Raw genomic sequence first — 12,190 nt, forward strand, 5'->3', positions numbered from 1 at the left:
AAATAGACCAAGTCTTCGTATGCTTCGACGACTACGAAGGGGTAAGGTGGGAGAATAGGGAACACTGGGATGGTATCTGTGACAAATGCGGTTGTCAACGCAGCGGACAACATATTTGGTATTGCCTGTACGACGGCCCCAAGCCCTTAGACCACTACCTTGCGATACGAAAAGAATGGTCTAATATAGGATGTTACCTTACGTCGCAGCATTCGCAGGAGGAGCCTTGATTACGATATCGATCGATCTAATGCCAGAAAAAATAAGGTCCGACGTAGCAGACCAATACCTCGAAGCCCACAAGGACGATTAATCGCACAATGGATTAGCCGCCACCGTTCTTTCAACGTCGAACTTCCATCGACCGTTGGCTTTACCATAGCTACGTATGTGAGTGTACTCTTCACCTTGCAGTACGTACCGTACGCAGTCAGGAGCCCATAGACTGTACTCTTGACCACCGTCTTCCAGGACTAACCTTAAGCGGTTGATGTCCTCGAAGACAACGTAATTTTTTATTTTGTATGCGATACCTGGTATCAATTCACGCCAGTGAGTTTGTTCGACAATCATTATATCTATGAAATATTTTTTGGTGCGTTCGTAGCGCCTCCTGTGACTTGAAAGCCTTAACGCAGCCAGGACAAGGTATGCGAATGCCGTCGACGTAACGGCCGATTTCCCTGCAGATCAGATCGTAATCGTTGCTTACCATCGTTAAGTAACCATTTAATTCATATTGCGCCAATACCGCTTTTTGTTTGTCGGACAATACGCCGTTACCCTTTGGCGTCTTCAGTTCCAGACATAGCCCATCGTATTTCTTATGGGAGTTAAGAATTAGGATGTCGGGTTGACCTGCCTGGTAGCCCTTTTGCCAGCACGTTATCCTTTTACTGGTGGTATCCTGCAATTCCCCGAGTCCAGGTGCTAATAACAGCGTAGGGTGAAACCGACGCATGTAATCTACGACTTTCTTGTGCAGGTCAAACTCATTCTCGATCTTGAAGACTAACTTGTTTGGACCATCCAGAGAGTACTTTCCTGTCTTCCTTAACGTTGGTAGGACATCCTCGAAGACCCAATCTTGGAACGCCTCTGCTGTCGGTAGCTTGGAGCTAAATATTAACTGATACAAACCAGATTCCGTCACGTACAGGGATTGTGGGTGTGAACCAGAAGGGAGGCGATTCACCTCCAACTCGCTAAGCCTCTTCTTATGCTTATCTCGCACGTGAACTTTAATAGCATCTTTGGTGTCTGCGTAACCTAATGCCTTTGCTACCTCCTTTGCTTTAAAGTACAGCTTATCGCCTTGCACTATGCATTGCAGTTTAGTTTCGTTGTTTTCGAATACGCGGAGCATATTATACGTAAGGAATATTTTTTATCCTTTCGCTTGGCTCAAGGAACGCGAGCCTAGTAGGCAACGCTTTTTAGCTGATTCATTTCTACACTCAGTTGCGCGTCTGAGACTACGAAGATATATGCGTTGATCTTAGTAGTGTCGCTGGCATGTTTGGAGCGCTTGATCTCCAACGTAATGCCGTCCTGGGTATTTATCAGGCGTAAACCCTGTCCATGTAGGTCTTCGTCGTTCGTTGTACGCATGTCGATCCACAGCGCGTACTTATCCTTAAAGAATTCCTTTGGGCCAATTTGGTCACCAAACTTACGCGCGACTTCCCGGTACATGTCCTCGGGCTTTATCCCTTGTGAGTAAACCTTATTAGGCACTCCGTTAATGCTAACGCCTACGTTAGTGATGTTAGGATTAAAGAACGCCTCAGAGTCACGCAATCCTGCCGTGTATGTCTTTGCGAACAGCAACATTATCCCTGTAAGGCTGCGCCTGGGAAGGTTAATGCTTTGGTTGATGACCTCTTCGAGATTATTTGTAAAGCTGAACGTCTTATACATCACAACGTGGTCGTAAAGAAAAGCCTTGCCGGAGCTGTATTCCATACCGGCGCTACGTGCTAAGTCTTCGCTGTATACCGTTTCATACTGCAGCTCTAAGTTAGTAACGGAGTATGGGTGGACGGCTGAGGAACTTACATCTTTTCCTTGCAGGATGTTCGTAGTATCTGCTAGGGTCACTTCGAACTGCAGCTCGCTTAGCTGCCTTGGGTAGTATGCACCGTGGTTCGTAATAACTTCAAAGTCCAAAGGAACGACATATTTAGTACCATAAGCCGTCTTTATTTCGTCTTCTCCCGAGGCGCTGTCGGTTGCGCTTCTTACCTTGCGTATGGCTTCGCTGGCGATTCCCTGCTCTATCCTTTGCGCGCGGTCAAATGCAGTCAACCATAAGTCTTTGTACGTGGTATACAGATCGTACCTATTTAAGTCCAAGAGGGATTCCCCTGCGAACTTCACCCGCATCTTTGAGACAATGTTGCGGCCAAGGTCGTTGACAACGTGACGCGCGTCCGCAGTGCTTGGTTGTATTGCTAGGTCAAACCTTAGCGCCAGGGTTCCAGGAACTAAGACTAGGTTATCCGTTAGGCGGGGCACGCCTACGTACAGGGTTTCCCCTGGCTTAGCGCTGCTGGGGGTGAATGTGACACGGTGAAAGGTGCGTTCTGCTTTCAGTCCGCCAACCTGCTTAGGTAATACGTTGGGGTTTAACTTTGAGCTTATCATATATAATGGAAGTAGAAGGAACGGATTTTGACCCCACCACCGAAGAAGGTCAAGTCGATATTAACGACGAAGAATACGACGCATGGACTAAAGGCGCGGAAACCGACCCCCTGATCTACGATATGGCTCTAGAAAACAAGTATGGTAATAGATGGAAAAGCTTCAAGGCCGCCTTGAATCGCATGTGGCAATCGAAAAACCACGGCAGCCCCGTCCCTGAGTACTTGGAGCTTCAAAACATAGAGCAGCCTGAGGCAGCCGCGCGGGAAACTGTAGAGTGGGCAACGCAAGAGTTAAGGATGCGTCATCCCCACATTGACACTGACGCGATAAGACTCACAGAAAAAGGAAACAAAGTCCTCATAAGCGTCAGAGACCTGAGACAACCCGACAAAGACCGCTGGACGAAACCACAGCTCCTTTTTGACGAAAATGGCTCGATCAAGGTTAACGTGGCAAGATTAAGGGGCTTTCAAGAGGCCGCCCGAAGCATGTTAGAAGGTATGGAAGCATTGAATGAAAGGATTGCGCTAGAAAAACGCGCTATCGAACTGCAAAAAACGTTGAAGGAAAGGGAAACAGAGTACGAAAGACAAAACCGACTACTTCTCGATGCTCAAAAGAAAGAAATCGAGGTCAAGGACGAAGTCATACTGCAACTCAAGCGAGAAGCTGAAACGGCTTTAGACGAAAGAGACCAAGCCCGACACGCCTTCAATCTTGCTCTAAAAGACCTGGATATGAGCAAGGAAGAAGCTAAAAACTTGCATATCACCATAGCCGGCTCTTTAGAGGAACGGCGGCAGTTGGTTACCGAAATTAACACTAAGGAAGAACAAATCCGGCAAAGAGATCAGGCTATTGAAGACCTGGAGGGGCAAATAGAGCGGCAGCAGGAAATAATCAACGACCAAACCCATCCCGAAGAGGAAAGGGAAGCAGCTCAAAAGGAAGTGGAGGCCCTCGAGGTACGCCTTGCGGAATTACAGGCGCAAAAGGAAAACCTGGAAAGAGAATTGGGGCTTACCACCAAGGAAAAGGTAAAAAGAGCTCTGGTGAAGTATGGTATTCCGCTGGCATTTGCGGTCGCTATTAGCACCGTAGTAGGAGTCATCCTATCCGCGCTTAAGGCTACGGGCGCGGGCGTAAAGAAATTAGGCAATGGACTAACGGACTTGGGAAAAAAGATGGCAGCCGGCTTGCCTGGGCTGCTGGGTTCGGTCGTTTCCTTGGCGCTGAAGGCCAGCGGAGAACTGTTGAAGTTTGTAGGGAATAACATCTGGATCTTGGTCGTCGCTATTGGGGTGGTCCTCCTGAAGAAGATGAAGGGTTAATCTTATCCTTGTGTATTACTGGTGGCTTATCGTCGTCGGGTATCCGAGGCGTCCTCGACTGGGGATAAGTAAAGATAGTATTCGCGCCGCCTTGATAATGCGGAACTAGTGGTATGGCTGTTATAGTAGAAATGGTTTTATGATTCCAAGTTTCATTGGGGTCGTTAGCTAAACTATTTATGAAAACCGTGCGGATGCTAAGCCTACTATCTGGGAAAAGTTGTAGCTTAGCGTACTCACAATTAACCACCATTTGAAACGTCAACACGTAAAACGCCTCGGCACTATATCGATATGGTTGCGCCGAGAAATGAGAAGGCTCTCGATTATTAGCCGATATCCTAAAGGGCGCCAAAGGCTCATTATTCTCATCTATCAATCTAAGTCCTATATTAGATTGATACGCTGGGGAAAAGTTAATACTACAAATGATCAGTGCAAGACCTCCAACTTCAACCCACATTCCAATATCACGCCAGCCGCGATGCTCAAGAGTCTTATCTGTTAAGTAATAAACATGGTGGGTTTCCCTCTGATGTGGATTCATATATTTAAAGACTAAGCACTGTCAAAGTGCTAATGGTTAAATGGTTATAGGCCGCATCTCTTTGATTTTCTATGCTATTCACGCAAACACTCCCCGAGTCGTCTACTCTTATTTGTAGCTTTACCTTCCCGTGACAGTTAGTGACCATATGAAAAGTCCAAGTCGTAAGATTCTCAGGGCTATTCGGTGGCGGCTCTACTGAGAAATGCGTAGGCTCCCTGTTGTTCGTCTTCGCGCGCATAGGCTGCAGTATGCCATTCTCATCCAGGAACCTAAAGCCCACGTTGGCATGGCCGGTCGCACCAATGCAAATACTGCAAAGGATCAATTTCTTTCCTGAGTAATTCAAATTCACGGACATGCCCGTGACATCAACCCAAGATGCTTGGGTGTATTTTTTCTCACCTGTGTAAGTCGTATAGACACAATCTACTCCAGCTACGTAGGGGTTGTTCATCGCCATATATAATAGCTCAGACCAACACCCGCGACTGCTAAGCCGGCTTTTAGTAAGTTATGGTCGTATTCCTCAGGTATCGTAGGCATAACATGGGCCTTCTTCGATGGTTTCTTAACTACGAGTGGCTTCGCTTCGTGTGACTTTTTTGGCTTCTCTACGAAGTGAGGAATGTTCCTAAGAGTGTCAGAGTTCACGTCGTTCACCCCAAACTTCATATCCTTAGTAGCTCGCTGCAGCTTGTTGTTATAACCCACAACGGAATTGGTGTTAATAACTAAATTACTTGGCATTAACCAACAACCAGGCGACAAAGCGTAATCCAGTCGCACTTTAGACTGCTGCACCGCTAATTGATATCTCTGCACCGATTTAGATATGTCATTTTCTATTATTGCAGACTCAAATAAAGTTAGGAATTCTTGTTGCGTTTCCTGTGAAGCGCCTTGGGATCCAACAATGGGGTTGCGGGTATTTACCTGCGCTCCCAGGATGCAGTACACGAATGCTTCAATGCTACGGTTAATCCTGGCTAGGTTCCTTAAACCTTTTCCTTTCATTAACACAAATGGATCCCAAGTGCCGGGGTAGTTTGTTTGAATTCTAGTAATTAATGAATTATTACCCTTATCACCACCCATATCGCTAAACTCTAACTCATTACTTGGGTATTCCTGATGTCCGTAGTCGGCTGGCTTCTCACCATTGACGCCCCAAACATAAACTATGCCTAGTCCATGCGTCTTACCCTCCTTATAACGAAAGTCTTCTTGCTGTGGTTTGAACTCATTAATTAACCTTTCCAGGGCTGCGGCGTCATATCGGTTATTCATTGGATTAAATGCTCCATCTCCTGGTAGGGGTGCGTTAAGCTCCTTCAACAACCTCCTTACCGTAAAGGCAACGTGAAACTGCATAATTGGAATGTGAAACATGTCCGCGGCAACACCACAACCTTTAGTGGCAGCCCAAATAGCAAAGTTTAACTGCTGTGACCAATACCGCATGTTGGGTCCTGCTAACCATTCCCTGGCCTCTTTACCTGACGTATGCTTCAACATCGTCTCTTTAAAGATATTTCTTACTACTACGTCAAATGATTGCTTACCCACTAAAATCTCTAGATGCGTTACCAATTTTTCAAAGTTGTTTACACCACCTTCAGCATCGTAAAATGGGTAATCTTCCGTGGTTAACAATAAGTTTCTAGGAAAATTAGGTGCTTTATAAACGGGCTTATGAACGGGTGTTTTTGGGTGTAATTTTTCCAATCCCTCTTCCAAATCCTTATTGCTGTAAACTAAGTCATTGTACTCTTTGAAGTAAATCCCGTCAGATCTGCTTTCAAACTTCGAGGTTACTGCTTTGGGATACAATTTCTTAAATGCTTCCCAATTCCAGTGGCTGTTATGTGGTTGCTCCTCTATGTTATTTCCAAAAGCGTCGTACATTAGTATATAATGGATGTTATACCATCAGCACCTCCGCTTTATCCTGATTTACCTAGGGAGGGGCCTAACGAATTAAACGCCGAGAACTTCCGCTTGAATAAGGCAAATCTAATCCTGGCTTACTTGGAAGGGCAGACAAAACACTATGAAAAAGTTAGGAAGAAATACGTCAGAGCCCGGAGTACGCTACATAAGATTGCGATAACTTCAGGATCCATATCTGTTGTGTTAACGGGCTCCGGCGTTGCTACTTCGCTTACTGGACCGGGAATAATTGTTGGAGTTCCTTTGGCCGGCGTTGGGGCAGCTTGTGGTATTATTTCTGCTGTTGCTACGGGTATTATGAAACAGTTGTCAAGCAAAATATCCAAGCATGACACTACAATAGCTCTGTCAAGGGCTAAAGTAAATACTATCACTGACCTCGTCTCAAAGGCTTTGCGTGACAGAAAGATAGACGACGTAGAATTCTCGCTTATCTTAGCTGAAGAGGAAAAGTATGAGAAATTAAAGTCGGACATAAGGAATAAAAAAACAGTCGTAAAAGATCTTTCCGAGGAATCTCGCAAAAAGATCTACCAGGAGGCAAAAGAAGAGCTTCAAAGAAAGCTTGCTCAGTAAATATTTACTTTGAAAAGAGCGTGACAGGATTTCGTTTACATATCGAACGACAGTCTGGAAATTACGCGTAATTCATACGATGAATTATTTAGCGAATTATTACGCGTAATATAATTTCAGTGAATTATTACGCGTAATACGAATTATTTGGCGAATTATTACGCGTAATATGAATCATTTAGCGAATTATTACGCGTAATATAAATTCAGTGAATTATTACGCGTAATACGAATTATTTGGCGAATTATTACGCGTAATACGAATTATTTGGCGAATTATTACGCGTAATATGAATTATTTACATAACCTTATTTGGCAAATTATTACGCGTAATATAAATACACGTAATATGTTATTGTCGCCTCGGAATCCATCCTAACAGGGGGTGGTTGGGGTCAATTTTGTAAAATATTTCGTAAATTACGTCAGGGTAATAAGGAATATCCTTATCCAGCCGACAAAACATCCACTCGGCTTTTGTCATATCAGAAACCTCGGGAATAGACTTACCGGTAATTTCAGACAAAAGATAGGGAATAGCTTTGTAATATTTCCCTAGTTTTAATTTTTTCAGCGTTTTCCGTAGACTTTGCGGGGTTGGCTCTTCTAAATGGTTCATAATTCTTTCCATTACTTCGTCGTCTAAATATACCGGCCGATGACCTTGAATGTGACTCATCCAGTCTCTGAAGTATTTTATTCTTTTGTATGGCGTCTTCTTACGACCTCCGTTGGAATAATATTGTTCCCTGGTAGCACAAGGCACGGCATTACGAATATTTTTACCGCACTCGTAACACTGTGCTGACGTGTCGTCTTCTATTTGCATTTTCTTACCACAACAAATATACTTATTTGGTGGTGGGGTAACAAACTTGGGTTTCAAGCACTTTACACAGAAATCATAAGCAAACTCTTTACATTCTTCGCACTCCATATATAGACTAACATATTTGCGCTGTTGCCCCCAACCACACTTGGAGTGGGGATTGTCCGTAGGTGGATTTTTGACACGGGTCTTGCCCGTGTTGAGATTGCGCTGGAACCCCCATTCCCTATACTACTGTAACCAGACTCAAATATAATAGGAGGAAGTAAAATTAAGAAGAATGCAGTAGGGTTGAAATGCTCCTCTCTCTGAAATAAACAAAGACAGTGTAGGAACAAGTTTTTTGGGTGTGTATAAGGTGTACAGTTTATTTGCACATCAAGTTATAATATCCTTTCTACCTTCTACCTTTAATTGAACTAATTGAGTTTCTTACAGCATAGTGGGTTAGCTTGGCATTACAAAGGGCCAAAGGGATACAGTGTTATAACTAAATGGCAAATCAGAATGGAAAAATGTCCAATGGGATGAGACTAGGGACAATGGAATAGGACAAAGAAATAATAGGATGGGAAAGAGTGGCAATGGGATGGGATAAAAGGTAGCATGGATGGCATAGCAGTGAAAACATTCGCTGCTCAATACCGCAGCACAGGTTTGATTCCCAGTCTCAATCCCATGTATGAGTTTAGTTTGTTGTTTATTCTATCCCTTGCTTTGAGGGTTTTTCTTCAGGTTTTTAGGTTTTCCTCTCTCCACAAAAATCAATTTCTAAATTCAGATTTGATCTTAGGAGATATTCTCAATAGGTTTTAACCTCTTATATCTCCTTTCACACTATAATGCAATTAAATTGGTTATTATTTATAAAAAGGGGCAATGAAAATAGAAAATGGTCAATGATATGGGACAAGTAGGAATGGCATAAAGAAGACAAAGACAATGGGAATTGACAAATGGCAAATGGGAGGGGACAAATGGTCAATGGTAAGATACATAGGTCCAATAGGAGAGTACAAATGACTGCCTACTAAATTGGTAACCCCTTCCCTTGACATCCTGTAAAGACGTTCTAAGAATATCCCAGCCAGCAGAGAAGCACCAGATAACAGCTACATTCAACAGAACATTTGATACATACCTGCCAATCCCCTAATGCAAAATGCTGCAAGGCCTTTATAACAAGCCCTATCAATGCACCTAGAAACAGCAACATTTCAAAATCGAATATTAATATGAAGTTCATTTTGTTTCCTTGTCAATTTTTGAAAAGTATAACTCTGAATCAAAATATTGTGACCATTTCGAATACTATTGTTCTGAACTGACTAGCTTCCCTAAACGTGAAAACACTTTTGTGTTTCCATCTGAACCCGAAGCTAGTCAGTCGCTAGTCTGTGCAGAACAACAGTATTTCAAATTGGTCGCCAGGGCTTAAAATAACAGCTGGACATCTGACATCTGAACTGGGACTGGGGTCAAATCGTTGCCTTGCTGTTCATTTTGACCAGTAATATTTAGTCAGAAATACATACGACGTATAACGTGATCATGACAGCCGACTGATCGGCCATTATTTTAAGCCCTGTTCGCCATATTCCATTTCAGTGTAGAAACTCAATTTATTAAAAAAATGAAAGGAGGATATAGGCTAGCAAGGAAAAAAACATATCTTACCTAAGAAAACCACTGCAACACTCTCTGGTAAATAATGGAACTTTGTCTTGATTAAGAAATGGATGACGAGGATGCATAATGCTATAATATCAAAAATAAGATTAGATCAAAATTTAGAAATCCTTTTGATATCCTGAGAAATATAAATAATAATGTCAGTAATAGAGGGAACCAGGAATATATTGGATTTTATGGGTTGACTGCTATGTATTATTCAGCCAAATATTTGAGGAAAAACCAGGAAAAACTACTAATAAAAGAATAATCATTCACCATATCAATGACTTCCGGGTTGAAGAATTTGAAATCAAAACAGTTTTAAAAAGATATTTTTATGAAAATATATTCTGTAAGTTTTAAACAAAATACACATTTTATAGTAAATATAGTGTATAATTAATCATTAAAAACTTCAATAACAGATACATGTATGGAAAAAGACCATGATATGGAAAAAGACCATGCCTGATATGAGGCCGTATCAGCACTTCCTATTTGCTCGCGCTGGGTACAATAGGGTTTAGAGAGAGTTTGAGCATTTCTTTGCAGAATTAAATGATAAACAAGCATCTGATACAGCTTTTCATTTTTACTTGTCACTTGTATTATGGCTCGCCTAAAGTCTCACTAAAATACTCTGTGACTCGTATAAATACACAGCCGTATCAGATGCTTAGCCGACTGATAACCTCTATACAGTATACCATGCAATGATATCCAAAGTTCTTGTTATTCTTTTTATTACTAAGTCACGGGCCCAAAAGAATATTTTTCATTCAATTAGAGACTTTTCATTTTCACTTTTTATTCAACTTGTAAATATTCATAATTAATTAGAATGAAAATGTGAAAATTTTCAAAAAGGGATAAAATTTGATTTTACATAATATGTCATAAACAGATCTATCAGTACTAATACACCTTGTTACAAAGTTAAATGATATGTTTCCATCTTAATTGCAAAATGCTTCATCAAAGCTAATAAAACCTTGGTAATACTGAAACTGTTACACTGTTACTTCCATTTTCCATATTCTGCGAACTCGGTAGTTGCAAGCTACACTCTGAAATGTTTCTTTTTGCTGCCGTCAATCAAAAATAATCAAAAAAGCAGAAAGTGATGAAAGCTTAAGTATTTTTAAGTAACTTTATTATTGAAATGTTTGAATATTATATATGTATTGATCTTGCTTAGACATATACAATAGCAATATATTAGCAATATAATAGCAATATATTGGGGACAAATTTAAGGCAGACAGCTTGAAACCCCTGCAAATAATATATTAATTTCAGAGATGAATTAAAACCACACTATTTTTTAAATATCACCTATCAATATATAAATGCTCAAACCATTCTATTTCTATACAGCCAATTCTATCAAACCCTGGAATATTGTATTATTGATCATGCTTAAACAAATATAAAATGTAATAGCAATATATTGCAGACAAATTCAAGGCAGACAGCTTGAGAACAGTGCAAATAATATAATCCACAGGTGCGTGTAGAGATGAATTAAAACTGTACCATTTAAAAAAAATATTTCTAAAATTACTTCTACAAAAATTTTTAACTCTCTCATTAGCATTACAATACATAATAACAAAACATTTTTATTATTGCTACTATCTTTAATTTTAGTCTATTATCAATATAATTTGGGAATAAAAAAAGAGTATTCCAGTTTACCAAAAATGTTATCATTTGCTAAAAATTTCTGGTTAGCAATTTTTGAATCACATACTATATTTTCTAATTTAGAAGCAGGTCCGAAATTCTATATTTGTGGAAGTAATAATAAGCGTTTCTAAATGCTCAACGATTGATTGAGAAATTTTAAGACATTTTGAGTTTAAATCAGACAATTAAGTTAAAATTAAAGAATTTTTAAAAAAAAAATCTGAGTATTTTATTGCGTCAAAAATAGTAAAAGTGACAGTAAACTTCTATAAGGTGTTTTCCACTTTATTTTCTCGTCATCAACTCTTATTCAATTTTGTGCAAGTAAAATTTGCTAAACAGGTTATTCTTTGAAAAAAGATTTAGTACGTCAGTCTCAAGGAATTATTTCACTTCAGTCAAAATATGGGAATTAATAAAAATGCTTACCAATGACAAGAAGAATAAAAAATATCGTCAATGAACTGTGCTGTTCAACCTCAGGTGGCTCAACTTTCTCCTCTGGAGGTTCCGTAGACGGTGGCTTCGTTGGTAGAGGAGTAGTAGTTATATTTACCGAAGGGGTAGTCACATTCCTTTGTTTAAGAAATAAAGAAAATATGATTACCCACCATATAATAAAATGACAAATAAATTTAAGACGTTTGCTTACGTCTGTGACGAGTTGTTTCGGGTGTTCGGAGCAACTGTAGGCGAACTTGTAGGGACGTTGTTTCCATCGTCTGTGGCCGAACTTCTTAAAAATATCACGAAACAAAGCGCCAAAATCCCCTGCCAAGACTTCTTCATCTTTAGAAAAGGAATAATGGTTGTTCTTGAACCGGAAAGCTTGCCATGAAGTGTTTTGAAAACACCTTCAACATCTCAGTCTCGTCATACTTGGAATATCAACTACTTTGGTGTCGTGACGCATGCGTCTGAGCATCCGGATATGCCACGAA

The 12,190-nt window shown here is 40.8% G+C and overlaps 1 protein-coding gene across 1 annotated transcript in view; it reads right to left on the reverse strand.

Moving 5' to 3' along the window:
* The window catches only part of LOC116293108 (sodium/hydrogen exchanger 8), a 29,248-nt gene extending 17,113 nt beyond the window's left edge, over positions 1–12,135 (reverse strand). The window contains exons 1-5 of the mRNA XM_031700505.2: positions 11,902–12,135; positions 11,679–11,824; positions 9,564–9,644; positions 9,028–9,086; positions 8,123–8,194 (exon numbers count right to left, since the gene is read on the reverse strand). Coding sequence (XP_031556365.2) covers positions 8,123–8,194; positions 9,028–9,086; positions 9,564–9,644; positions 11,679–11,824; positions 11,902–12,038 — 495 coding nt within the window. The 5' untranslated portion in view covers positions 12,039–12,135. The remainder of the gene's footprint in view (positions 1–8,122; positions 8,195–9,027; positions 9,087–9,563; positions 9,645–11,678; positions 11,825–11,901) is intronic.
* Between the last annotated feature and the right edge of the window lie 55 nt (positions 12,136–12,190).

Source organism: Actinia tenebrosa, unplaced genomic scaffold (assembly GCF_029948245.1).
Source record: "Actinia tenebrosa isolate PJP-AT-01 unplaced genomic scaffold, QUT_ActTen_1.0 PGA_scaffold2__45_contigs__length_23673736, whole genome shotgun sequence".
NCBI classification, from domain to species: Eukaryota; Metazoa; Cnidaria; class Anthozoa; order Actiniaria; family Actiniidae; genus Actinia; species Actinia tenebrosa.